The sequence below is a fragment of the Quercus robur genome, chromosome 7, assembly GCF_932294415.1.
Source record: "Quercus robur chromosome 7, dhQueRobu3.1, whole genome shotgun sequence".
In the NCBI taxonomy this organism is placed as follows: Eukaryota; Viridiplantae; Streptophyta; class Magnoliopsida; order Fagales; family Fagaceae; genus Quercus; species Quercus robur.
The window spans coordinates 14,140,344-14,154,841 of record NC_065540.1 but is presented as its reverse complement, the minus strand read 5'-3'; the positions used below and the strand labels follow the sequence as shown (position 1 = coordinate 14,154,841).

The 14,498-nt window shown below is 36.2% G+C and overlaps 1 protein-coding gene across 1 annotated transcript; it reads left to right on the top strand.

The window, feature by feature from the left end:
* Positions 1 to 753: 753 nt before the first annotated feature.
* Positions 754 to 10,815, top strand: LOC126692384 (calcium-dependent protein kinase 13). Its single transcript, XM_050387979.1, has 7 exons — positions 754 to 1,612; positions 7,030 to 7,173; positions 7,285 to 7,437; positions 8,626 to 8,741; positions 8,828 to 8,995; positions 9,975 to 10,205; positions 10,285 to 10,815. Exons 1-7 carry the CDS (start codon positions 991 to 993, stop codon positions 10,447 to 10,449), a joined length of 1,599 nt encoding a protein of 532 aa, XP_050243936.1. The 5' UTR covers positions 754 to 990; the 3' UTR covers positions 10,450 to 10,815.
* The last annotated feature ends 3,683 nt before the right edge of the window (positions 10,816 to 14,498 follow it).

Sequence of the window (14,498 nt, the reverse complement as noted above, 5' to 3'; positions counted from 1 at the left end):
CCTTTTATATTATCCATGAAAGTAGAATCAAACTTTCTTCAAATAGTCCACTAACAAATGTTTTAAGGACATCCATTAATAAGACCCTTATTATTATTACTACTCTAGAAATAATATTATTAGTTTTTTTGGGTTGATACATGTTACATGCAATTTAACAATAAAATTACGAAGAGTATAATTAAAAAATAAAAAAAGACCCTTAAAAAAAAATGCACATTCTATTTTAAGAATCACTGAATTTTCTATTAATTGCTACTTTTGAATTAATAGGACTATGATTTAACAACACTTCCATTAATTCACAAGCAATCAAAACATAAACCATAGTACAATAATTGAACTAGTTAATTTCCTTTTTGTCCTTCCCAAAAATGTTGACAGATTCACAAAATCCCAAACTTTTATTATCATGGGTCAGAAAACAAATATGCCACAGGCCAAGGGGGACAATAGTGTAAACACCTATTCACTATTTATTATTTAATTAATCACTTATCATTCTGTCCCTTCTATATTCAGCAACAAATTTAAAATAAAAAAAGAATAAAGGAACTATATAATACTGTATTAATTATTAATTAATAATAATAAACCCATCCTCTTCATTTTCACACTCACCGTTCCGTTCCGACCGTTCAACTCTTTCGATTTATAGCCGACAAAATTCTCAGAACCAAAGCATAATTTTTATATAAAAAAATATTAATAAAAATTTAAAAATATAAAAACAAAAATATATTAGAAATTTTAGAATTAGAAACTCTTTGTTTAGCTTTAGCTTAGTTTAGCTTCACAGTCTCTCTCTCTCTCTTACTCTCACTCTCTCACTTACTCACTCTCTCTCTCTCTCTCACAGTCGCTTTCGTCGCTTTGATCTTAGGGTTAGGGTTAGGGTTTTCGAGCTCAGGAGTTTCGGCATTATCATGTGACACGGTGAGCTAGGGTATTTGGAAGATCCGCCGTGAGATCGAGGAGGATTCGGAGAGTATGGGGAATTGTTGTAGATCTCCGGCGGCGGTGGCGAGAGAGGATGTGAAATCGAACTTTTCCGGCCACGATCACGGCCGGAGAGACTCGAACGCCGGAAAGAAGGCTCCGATCACGGTTTTGGCCGGTTTGCCTAAGGAGAACATCGATGAGAGGTACCTGCTGGACCGGGAGCTCGGTCGCGGCGAGTTCGGCGTTACGTACCTCTGCATAGACCGGGACACGAGGGAGTCATTGGCTTGCAAGAGCATTTCGAAGCGGAAGCTCAGGACTGCGGTGGATATCGAAGATGTGAGGCGCGAGGTGGCGATAATGAAGCACTTGCCGAGGAATTCAAGCATTGTGAGCTTCAAGGAGGCGTGCGAGGACGACAATGCGGTGCATTTGGTGATGGAGTTGTGCGAGGGAGGCGAGCTTTTCGATCGGATTGTGGCGCGGGGCCACTATACAGAGCGCGCCGCTGCGGCGGTCACGAGGACTATTGTGGAGGTTGTGCAGCTCTGCCATAAGCATGGAGTGATTCATAGGGACTTGAAGCCTGAGAATTTCTTGTTCGCCAATAAGAAGGAGAATTCGCCTTTGAAAGCTATTGATTTCGGGCTTTCGATATTCTTCAAGCCAGGTCAGAATTTGAACTTTGCTGTTTCTGTTTTGGTAAATTTGTTTATTGAGATTTGAGATTGAGACATGAGCTTATGTTTATACTAGTGAAAATGCTAAGTTTGGTATATGGTACTTGTATTGTGGATTAGGCTGTTATGACTTATTTAGCATGTACTTGCCTTCCATAATTGGATAGGATATGCATTATATTTAGTTTGGTTAGTTAAAGTCTCTTGTTGTAGAATAAATGACCCGGGATCGAATCCTGCCTAGACCAAAAAGAAACCCATTGGTATCTTGGTCATGAAGTGGACTCCATAAGTTTAAATCCTGTTGTACCTGTAAAAGAAAAGTGTATGTGTTGTGTTGTGTTGTTTTATAGATAATGGTAAGTTTTATTGTGTTCGATATGTTAGAGCTGGAATCAGTTTGCACATTTTTTTTTATTGATAAGAAAAGTACAATGTGTTTACGATAGTAAATCCAATGCAATTGAAGCGAATACAAACAAATGAAAGGGAATCAGTTTGCACTTGTATTCACTGGTCAAACAATGTTGATGTGGATGCCTCCTAAAGTTAGATGTTATTTGAAAGTTTTTGTAGCAAAGTGGCTAGGTACCAATTGGGATCTTGATGTATGTCCAAAAGATCTAAAATGACCTCTCAATGGTATGCAACTTTTTAAACTAAGGGGTCATTGGGGGGAAAGGTACTGGCTGGGTTTTTGCTTTATTGCACTAGGAAATTAAGAGGATGACATGTAGCCAAACAAGAATGTGGAAATGAAAAGAGATAAAGGACAAAATATATGTTGTTGACGTTTTATCTGAGTTATTGGAGTCTGTTGACCTAGAAAATCAGATATTTGTCTCATTCTCATTCAAAATATATGTTGTTGGGGACTAGAAGATAGTACAACCCTTTCAACTTCTAAATTTGATTTACATAAGATTTAGTGTCTTTTTTTTGTTGTATGTTTTTGCTTCTTTTTTTTTAGGTTAAGTAATAAAATTTTATTGAATAAAAAGAACCATCTCATGCACAGAGGATAGTCTAAAGAATTACAAAAATAATGCAAGTTACAATTGAAATGAGAGAGAATGAATAAAATCTATGATAGAATAGATATTGCTAGGACCCCAAACATTGGACCATTCAAACAAAGCTTTATTGCAGCCATTTTGCTTGAAGATTCCTCTCACTCTACAATGTCCACAACAAACATAAAGGGGCTAGATTCCAAACAAAACAAGAGTGTTTTCAAAAACCACTTTTTCATCCAATTAAAAGATCAACAACACTCTTTGGCATTACCCACGAACCCCAAACACATGGAAGACAAAACCCCACAATTCATACGCAACATCACAATGTAACAAAAAGTGGTTCATTGTCTCCACTCTCCCCATTGTGCCTACTCAAAGTAACCATCTTTGTATTGTATAGAAATCTCTATGAAACCTTAAGTGAAGAAAGTTTTTGCAACCTTGGCCGAGCTCACTTTTTAGCCTTTATAAAAAAGGAAAGGAAATTAGATGCTTAGTTACATGAAAAGTATGACCTCAAGTAAGCAATAGTGCTCAGTGGATGCTTAGAAGCTATAATGCTTGCATACATGTATCTGGTGGTGCCACACTGAAACTTGACTTAAATTTGGAAAGATTGGCATTGCTGGAATATTGTGTATATAATTTTGTAGAATCAATTTCTCTTCCCTTTCTTACTTCTTGACAAGTATTTCTGTCTTGATCAGATAGTTGAGTTATTTATTTATTTTTTTGATTACCTGCATTTGATCTCCTGACTGGGTGGTTTTATATTATCTAATCCTGTGAAAATTCTTCTGAACTAATTAGAGGTTTTTCCAAATTATTAAGCATGCATTGAGTTGGTGACTGTTTGACTGATAAGTATAATTAATATTTTTGCGACTTGGGCTGTCCACTATCCTTATCTAATTGTTTGGCATCTGTTTCTGATTTTTACTATGTTCACTTGTTCAACAGTAGTGATATTAATATATCAATCAATAACAGTTTGGTTAATTGGTATGGAGTGGTTTTAAACAATGTAGTCAAAGGCAAGCCGAGTGCTCGCCTAGGCGCCTGGGCGAGGTGCCTTTAGTGAGGCGCTCGCCTTTAGAGCCTAGGAGAGCAAGGTGATTGCCTTAAGCCATGAAAAAGGCGCTAAGGCGAGAGCCTCAAGTTATTTTATTTTATTTTTAAATAATTTTTTTTAATAGAAGTTTGTTGTGAAACCTATTTTAGATTATTAATTTCACAAGGCATGTTATAAAACCTATTGTTAGTTAAATTAATTTACAAATTTGTTTTGTAAAACTTACTGTTATGTAGAAGCTTGTAGTAAAACGTATTGTTAGAATTAACTAATAGAGCCTAACCCATGTTAATCCTATTTTGAAATAATTTTATAGACCTAATTTCTTCATACTTCACATTGAAAAATACTTAATTATAATATTATAATACACTAGGTACATATGATTTAAGTTCCATATGTATAATAAATATATTAAGAATTTGGTGCCTCACTTTACTCAGGCTAGTGCCTTTTTGTCGCCTCATGCCTCGGGCGATACAAGGCCTTGGTGCCTTAAGGTTGCCTTTCGCCTTTGACTACCTTGGTTTTAAAAGGCCTTAGTTACAATAGAATGATGGCTTAAGTTTTGCTCAGCATTACCTTGGGGAAATAAAACAATCAGCAGTTGACCCAAAATCCAAAATGAGAAAAGCAAAACAGTTCTTTTCACCTTCATTTGTCTTCTCCTGCAGCTGTTGTAGAGGTTGTCATCGCTGATTGTTTGACTTTTTCACTATTGTGTTCAGTGTTGTTAAAAGCGCGCTTAAGCTCAAAGCTCGAAGCCCCAAGGCTCCAGCGCTTTTTGCCTCAAAAGCTAAGCTCATTCAAAGAAGCACACTTTAGTTACACTTTTTTGCGCTTTTTCAAAAAGCTCAAAGCGTGCTTTTTGGAGCTTTTTTATATTTTTCAAAAAAAAAAAAAAAAAAAAAAAAAAAACCAAAACTGAATTAAAGCTATAGGATCTTGACATTATTGATATAAACCATTGATTTTGTATATTTTTAGTGTAAATTACTTATCAAAAAAAAAAAAATTTTAAGTATAACTTGTCCTAAAACCCAACCCACAACCTCCCAGATCTTTTCTATTTTTGTTTTTTCTCCTTGAAACAGTAACCCACCTAGCTCCTTGGTACCAATTACCATGTTGCAATGTCCTCATATTCTTAGCTCATTCATGAAAAAAAAAAAAAAAAAACCGTATGATATAATATATGTGGTAATTGTTTAGTTACTTTAGTGGTGGATTTTGAACATAGCAAACTAATTCTTCCAGAGTTATAGTCATTAAGTGATTAAATTATTAACTAATATTACTAATTAGTCATAGGGCATTATAGATGTAGGAGATTTAAGAAAGGATATTACATGGAAGTACTGATATCTAGCTTATCCAAAAAAATAAAATGACTTGACTTGCAATTTTTGTGTTAAAATTGCAAAAGTAGGGCATATCTAAATGTTATATGAATTATATAAAAAGTTTTATTTCAATTTATATGATAATTTGATCACTTGATTGTTGCATTTCTCATTAATAATAATTTTTAAAATTTTAAAATTTTAAAATTATTTTTAAAAAATGTGCGCTTCACTTCAATCAGGCGCGCTCTTGCGCTTTGCGCCTAGGCTCTAAGAGGCCTTTGCGCTTAAGTACACCCCTCGCTTTTACCAACACTGATTGTGTTGTTATTAAATGTTGTTTCTTCAACCACACATGATGTCAGAGAGTTTTTTTTTTTCTGTAAGTCTTTATTACATTGTTCAAAGAGATATTGGTATAGTATCTCTAGTCAGTAGTATGAAAATATTGTTTCTTCACTCATTGTGGAGAAGTTCACATGTAAAAATGACTATTCTCTTTGTGGAGATATACGCATTCAGTACATACTGATGTTGGTAAGAGTGTTAGCTGAAGCGCAAAGGCCTCTTGGAGCCTAGGTGCAAAGTGCAAGTGTGTGCTTGATAGAATAAAGAACACATTTAATATATATATATATATATATATATATAATGTAGTAAATTTGAAAACAATTGTTAATGGACAATATAACAATCAAGTGATCAACTAATCATATAATATTGAAATATAGCATTTTATATAATTATTTCATGATTTACAAAATATACGGAACCATGATATTTGATAGCTGTGAATATATATTTTGCATGAGTGAACTTTAAAAAAAAAAAAAAAAAAAAAAGGGGGAAACAACAAAAAAGTGGGTATTGGTTCCAGAAGAAATTAGAAAGATCAAGGGAAAAGGAAGAAGAAGGTGAAGGGGGTATGCCCCCAAAAAAGAACGGGTATCAGTTATCTCTTTCAAGACAAACTTCAAAGACCACTTATCAAAAAAATACAAACTTTGAAGACCAAGAAAAGCAAGAGAAGGGAGTTATACCAGGAGAGGTTGGGGGGGGGTGGGGGGGGGGGGGGTGGGGGGAGGTTAAGGAACTAGTAGTTGGGTCAAGTAGAGAAAAAAACAAGAGAAGGGAGTTATACCAAGAAGGGGAAAGAGGAACTAGTAGTTGGGTCAAGTAGAGGAGGTAGAGCTTAAAGCTGAAAGTCAAAAGAGAAATAAAATGAGAGAGAGAGAGAGAGAGATGTATGTCATAGAGGAAAAAGGAAAACTTTGTCTTTGGCTTTGGCTCTGGAGTCTTCCATCTGGTTTTGTGTTAGTTACATTGAATGTTCCTATAAAATATATATATATATTTATATTATTATGATTATTATTATCTTCTAGAATTTGCAATGAGTGGTTGAGGGGTGGGCTTATGTGTATTAATCATACCACAATTGATGTTTATATAAGAAATCAAAGGTATATACCATTAATATCTCATGGTTACATTAATAACTGAAATTTTTTTTTTGAATAATATTAAAAGCCCAAAAAAGTGCTCTTAATGCTTATTGGAAAAAGCTTCAAAAGCATGCCTTATACACACTTTTGCTAATGCACTGCACTTTAGAGACGAAAAGTGCTAAAGGCTTGGCACTTTGCACTTGAAGTGCATTTTTACCAACATTGATATACCACCTTTTTGTCTCCCCAATCTCTTAGTTATAGATACTTTCTCATGCGTGTTCTAAGAGGCTTCTAAGAGTTCCATCCTTCTCTAGGAAAAAATGGGTCGTGGGGGATGGTGGGCTTGGTGTTAAGTAGTCTGCCATTTACCAGGAAACATCAAGAGTTATTTTAAGTGGTTTACAGTTGCATTACTAATATTTTTTGACCATTTTCTCATTGATTTTGGTGATTGTTGTCTGCTTTTAGAATGTTTACTATTGCACTGATGTTTTCTGATGATTAAATATAATGCATTACTAGGTGAGAGGTTCTCAGAAATTGTTGGAAGTCCATATTACATGGCTCCAGAGGTGCTCAAGCGGAATTATGGGCCAGAGATAGATATATGGAGTGCAGGGGTTATTCTCTATATTTTGCTATGTGGGGTTCCCCCATTCTGGGCTGGTAATTATATTCCAGCATCTCTCTCTCTCTCTTTGTGTGTGTGCGCGTGTGCACATGGGTTTGTGTCTCTACCATTGTTTCTGACCAGGGCAGAGTGTACTTATGATGCAGAGTCTGAACAAGGTGTTGCACAGGCTATTCTTCGTGGGCTAATAGATTTCAAACGGGATCCATGGCCTAATATCTCAGATAGTGCAAAGAGTCTAGTCAAGCAAATGTTGGAGCCAGACCCCAAGCTTCGGCTCACTGCGAAGCAAGTACTCGGTATTCTACATCTCTTTTGTGCATAATACCTCATGATAAGAATGCATTGTATGTTCGAAAATTTGGGTAATATGAACGATATTTATTGTTCTCTGTGTCTGCATGCATATTTCCATTTTTTTTTGGTCCAAGCATTTTGGTAATCCCATCTAACAAGCCTCCCCCTGTCTCTCTCTACCCCCTCCCCCCTCCTTTTATTTCATTTTGGTGCATTACATTGATCAATGACCATTTGCCAATACAGAGCTTTAAATCTACTTTTGACAAATTAACTCAGTCCTTGAAAAATTAATAAAGAAAGTAAAGAACATGCAGACTAACAGTTAATTGAAAAAACACTAAGCCACTGGAGTTTAATGTTAGTTTACAAGATTTTAAAATGAATAAAAAACTTGTCCCTGTTTCTCAAAAGACCTAGTTTCTACACGAAAAAGTGTGCATATTATACTACAGTATTGATTATATTAGGAAATATATTATATTGTTGGTCATGTTAGTTTATTTCTTGTATGATAGGTGACATATCAATGATATATCTGTTTCTGGATAGGTATCTATGCAATTGTATGTAGATAGGTATATTGATATGGCTACAGAAATCTTGACACTCAGAGATCTTTAGAGCAATTGAAATCCTCTTTCCTATTTACCTTTGAGTGGGTACAAGCTTGCAGATTTACACATTATACTTCCATCTTTGAGTTTGATAACTCTCTTAGCTTTTCTGTTTGATTATTTGTAAATTTTTTTGGATACTTTCTGTTCATTATTGTAAACATGAAGTAATTCTCTCTCTCAATAAAACTTCAATACTTATCACGAAAAAAAGACATAAATCTTGACATTTTAAATTTGACACTCTCTGACACAGATTGCTTGGTTTAAAACTTTATTCAAGTACGTTTAATGTGGTTTCCCAGTCATTTATGCTTTATTACTATTAACATGTCATCAAAAGCTCCTTATCAATATTTTTCTTTTGGAAACATGAATGGTAATTTCCTTACAAGCAAAATATAAATACACAAATAACTAAATATGCAGTTAGTCAATGTTGCATGAAAATTTATGATACAAGACTTTGATCTGTGTAACTCTATGTACATTCTGATTTTAGGTTTTTGTCGGATTTGCACGTATCTGTTAAATATTGATTATGTTTTGAATACTGTTCTTTTCTGTTTACAGAGCATTCCTGGCTCCAAAATGCTAAAAAGGCTCCTAATGTTCCTCTTGGAGATGTTGTCAAGTCGAGGCTTAAGCAGTTTTCAATGATGAACCGATTTAAGAGAAAGGCCCTGAGGGTTAGTTGACTATTTCTATGTACCTTTTATGTTTTGAGTAATATTTTCTTTTGACAACCAAGTTGATTGGTATGCTGCTGAAACAGGTTATTGCTGATTTCTTATCCATTGAAGAAGTTGAAGACATCAAAGAGATGTTTAAGAAGATGGACACTGATAATGATGGTATTGTTTCAATTGAAGAATTGAAAGTCGGACTTAGAAATGTCGGATCCCAGCTTGCAGAGCCTGAAGTCCAGATGCTTATTGAAGCTGTGAGTTTACACCCCTTTAATTTTAAGCCTGAAGTATTACTTCTCAAAATTCACGTTTATTACTCCCCGTTCTCATCAGTGCCTATTCTACTCATATGTTGCCTTGTTTAAGGAGGCCCATCATATTGTTATTATGACCATCAGGACCATAATAATTGTTCAAACACGCATCACACGTTAAAATTTTCCGAGAATCCTTTTCACTGTATCCGACTATATTCAGTGTTATCTTTGACAAATCATTCCATTGTAGCAAGCCTAATCACTGGATCTGTTTGTTGTTTATGCCACTGAAGTGGTGGGCAGTCCTTGAAGTACCTTCTGGACAAGTGCTTCACGCAGTCTTGTTGACAATTTATGCATTCTTGTACCGGTGCCTAGTTCCAGGAAAATCATTTTTAAATGATTATGTGAAATTATTCTATTGGGTCTAGAAACTAGTTTCAGTAGGGGTTGACTCTAGATAGATTCTCAGGGTGTTGATGATGGTTCATGTCTTCCCCTTTTCCCTTTCCCCTACCAAATAAACTTTATTCAAAATGACACAAACCATCATGAAGTTGATGTTTTATGTCATTAATCATATTGCACCCCTGCTGCCGCCTCATAAGTAGCAGATTCCTTTAAAGAGGAGTTGGGCTCCATGTGGACGTAACATCCCTTTGACACACTGGAAACAAGTTGGAAATACTTTCTAAATTTCAACAATAAAATATTTTGACATTCTATACAGCAGTCAGACATGTAAGGGACATGTTGGGACACAAGTGCTCTGTTGTAACGTAGAAAAAAATTGTTAGGAAAGAAAATACAATGACAGGCAGATGAGTGATTAGGACACCTTGATTCTTAGACAAAGTTTTTGTCTTTCTATCTCCATTAAACATTACTCATTTTTTGAAAGGTGCTAAAAGTATAATCCAAGTGTCCATGGTAAATTAGTCTCTTAAGGATTGAACGGACAAATTCTTGGCAACAGGTAGATACTAATGGGAAAGGTACACTTGACTGCGGAGAATTTGTTGCTATTTCCCTCCATCTACAAAAGATGGCTAACGATGAACATCTTCACAACGCCTTCTCCTACTTTGACAAGGACGGGAATGGATACATTGAACCAGATGAGCTTCGGGATGCATTGATGGAAGATGGAGCGGATGATTGTACAGATGTAGCAAATGACATCTTCCAAGAAGTGGATACAGACAAGGTGAATGCCCAACAATTTCCACATACCTGGTTTTTCTTAAGCAGGTTACAAATCTGATGCTATTGTTTTATGAATGCAGGATGGGCGTATCAGCTATGATGAATTTGTGGCTATGATGAAGACCGGAACAGATTGGAGAAAGGCTTCTCGACATTATTCTAGAGGAAGATTTAACAGTCTAAGCATGAAGCTGATGAAGGATGGTTCTTTAAACTTGGGGTCTTTAAACTTGGGGAGTGAGTAGTATATATATTTGAGGTTGGTGTTCTGCTTATTCACACAAAAAAAAAAAAAAAGTACTGTATTGCCCGCGTATCTGGGACTCACTTCCTTTGTGATTAGTTGTTGGGGTCCCTTGACCAAATGGAGTGCCGTTTACTTGGTGCCTTAAAAAGGGTCATGCAGGCTTGAGTGCATCTAACTTGTCCTTGGGAATGTTAATTGTGTAAAAGACGGTGCCTAGAGGCCATGGATTGGCATGTATGATTCTGTTCCTTTTTTTTTTTTTTTTACCACTCCTTAAGTTGTTTTTCTGATTGAGTATGTGGAATTGAACTCTCCCGTAGTGTAGAATATTCTTGTCATAGAAATATGAAGGTCTTTTAGTGTATGCGTTGTGGGTCCAAATCATTCACGAAAATATCTGGTAGGAAATCATAAGGCTATCTCCCCCCCCCCCCCCCCACAACAAAAAAAAAAAAAGAAAAAAAAAGAAAAAGAAAAAAGAATACGAGGTTATCAGAAGAAATGCCATCCTTTTTATCTTTCGGATAATTCAGTTGTTGGGAAAGTGGGGATACTGGGATTTGAATTCCGGAAACTCCAAAAAGTGCCATTTGAAATTTTGAACTAAATGACTCTTGGTTTGTAAGTGGCGTCCTTTAGAAGTTAAAATTGGGATAAATATTTATGGGACCCTTATAATAGGGCTGTAATGATGTTGTTATAGGCCCAACAAGCTGTTAAAGAACATATTACATGCATCTTGTTATAGGCTTAACATACTTCATGCTGTTAGTAGTGTAATTGGAAGGATACTAGACGCTCTTACATTAGAGTTTTTGTGGCAATTGAGGAACAAAGCAGTCCATGGAGGATTTAAGCCAACAGGTGAAGAGCTGGAAAGAGCGTTTCAAAGAAATTTCCATGAGCACTGGATGATTATGTCCAAGAATCATCACATACCACTTTCATCTACAGTTTCGATCACTCATTGGAATAATCCAACAAGGGAGAGAAGAAAGATAAATTGTGATGCAGCTGTGGGAAAATTTGACTCAGCTATTGCCATGATTGCCAGAGATTGGAGAGGGAATTTGGTGTTTGCTTGTTCCATCAAAGTGAACACCAACATCCCCATTCAAGCGAAAGCCTGAGGCACTTGGATGGGTTGTTTCTACTGTTCAAGCTGAGGCTGATGCGCTTAGATAGGCTGTTTCTACTGTCATGAATCACAAACTTATCAATGTGAGTTTTGAAAGTGATTGTCAGGTTTGCATCCAAGGTCTGACTTCCTCCACTATTCTATTCCATGGAGAGTTAGTAATATTTTGTAGGAAACTAAGTATTTAACTAGTTTAGTTCCTTTTTTTTTCTTTTAACTAGGTTCCTACTAAGGCTAACTAGGCTGCTCATGTTCTTAGCCGTTGGTCACTTTTAAATAGATTTTTTGGCTTCTTTGATTCTAATTCAGCTCCTCCTTCTGTTCTAGATGTAATTAAGGAGGATGCTCAGTTTGTATCTTGTTTTTGTTAATAAAAGTTTTTATTCTTAGCCAAAAAAAAAAAAAAAAAAATGAAAAAAAAGGGAAGGATACTAGACGCAAAATTGGTGTGCAATGTAAAGGCATTTGGCAATTGGCATCAAACTTGGGTACCAGTTGGACACTAAACAAAGAATTGGAATGAAATCAAAACCTAATTTGATTTTATTTATTTATTTTTTTGACGAGAAAAATCTAATTTGAACTATTAATTGAAATTTTCTTTTAAGAATATAGATGTGGCAAAGACTTTTCAGAACGTCTTAAAGCAAACTCTTGCAAATTTGTTCCGTGGACAATTTGACAACAGCATTGCAGCATACCCATGGGCTCGTGCCTACAGGCCATGGGTCAAATATATCAGATATGTCGAGTGAGCCATCATAATTCCCATGCAAGCAATACTCGTGTGTGTGTGTGTATATTAAAAGACAGCACTATTACTCAACCAAACTCGAGGGTCCTCTTGAGATGGATAGGCCCAAATATTGGAGATGGAAATAAGCCCAAAGGCATTAAAAAAAAAAAGCCTAATTAACAACATTGTGGACAAAGCAATTTGCTAACCTACAAACATGAACAACGACCAAAGCAATTTGCTAGCCTACAAACATGAACAACGACCCAAGCAAAACTCATTGTTTAAATATCGCTTTTTATTTTTATTTTTTTAATAATAATAATAGTGCATTATTAGCTAAGCTTTGTTGGAGGTTAGCTTGTGAACAGGAAGCTCCTTGGGCAAAAATGCTTGTGGCTAAATACCTCTCCCCCAGCAGAATGTCTGAAGAAGGAAATAAGCTCCCATGCTCTACTATTTGGGCAACTTGTAAGAAGGGTGGCCCAGTCTATGTCAAGGGGTTAAAATGGTCAGTGAGAAATGGGGAGAAAGTGAAGGTTTGGAATGATTTTTGGCTTCCTATGGGTTCCTTGAGAACTCTAATTAAAGGGCCTTTGAACCGTGATGAAAATCTCATTACTGTGAAACAATGTTTTGATCAAAAACATGAATGGCAAGCTCAATGCCTTTCTTTTGACTTGCCTGAACATATTCTCAATGTCATCAAAGCTACTCCGTTGTCTTGTAATCCGGAAGCAGAGGATTCACTCCAATGGGCCTTTTCCAAGAATAGTCTTTTCTCTTTGAAATTTGCGTACTTATTGGCAAGGGGTTTAAACCCTTTGAACCTTGATACTATTACGGTGGATTGGGTGTGGAAAGCTGAAACTTATCTTAAGATTCAATTCTTTCTATGGCTTTGTCTTCACAATAGTGTGCCCACCGGGGAAGTTTTGGGTTCAAGGGGTTTAAGTCTTGATCCCATATGCAATTTATGTTATCAAAGCATGGAAACAATTGATCATCTTTTAAGGGGTTGTTGGTTTGCTCGAGATTTTTGGCAGCAAATTCAGTTCCTGATTTGCATGAGGGAGACTTTCAATTTACCAATTGATAAATGGCTTGAAGTCAACTGTAAGACAGATTTCAAATACCATAGAATGGGCATTCCTTGGAAGATTTTGTTTCCCATGGGAGTGTGGCAGTTATGGTTGCATAGGAACAATTTTATTTTCAAAACTGGTAAGGTGAACAGATCATGTTTCAAGAGAAGTATCAAGGATAGTGTTGAGTTCTTCTCTGTTGGGTTGAATGCTAAGCTGCCTAAAGCCAAATCTGTTGTTGCCGTGGGTTGGGAGAAACCTCCATTGGGTTGGGTGAAGCTTAACTCTGATGTATCTGCACTAGGCAATCCTGGACGTGCAGGTGGGGGCGGTGTGATCAGGGACCATGATGGAAAATGGTTGAAAGGCTATGCTCGGCCACTTGGAAGCACCAATAGTTGTATGGCTGAACTGTGGGCTCTTAGGGATGGTCTTTTGTTAGCTAAGGAAATGGGGCTGAATAACCTCATCATTGAGTTGGATGCTTTAAGTGTTGTTTTACTATAGAACAATAATACTACCAACTTGATATCGGAACCATTACTAAATGATTGCAGGAACCTGGTGAGGGAGATCCCCAACAAGCAGATAACGCACATCTTTAGGGAGGCCAATCAATGTGCTGATGCGATGGCCAAACTAGGTGCAAGCAATGTAACTTCTTTTGTTGTCTTTTTGCATCCACCGCCTGTGGTTGAAAGAATTCTAGCTAATGATAAAGCTAGCTTGCGTTGTAACAGACTTATTAATTCCTAGTTTAATGCTATTTCCTTGTTGACCAAAAAAAAAAAAAAATGGGGTCTCTCTTTTGGTGTACTTGATTTGTAGCTGAGATCAAAGAACTCACATTGTCTCAATTTCACGAGAGTATTTTATGAGACGGTTTTTTTATTTTTTTATTTTTTATACAAGATAGAATTTCTACTCTAGCCTAATCTAAGTGTATATGTGTGTGAAGCTCATTCCTAGAGACTTGAACTCCGGCCCTTTCCCCACACCCCACAAGTATTTATACTTGTAGAGTGACCACCGCACCAAGGGTGCGCGGTGGTATGAGACGGTTTTAAGAGATCACCATCTCACATTAT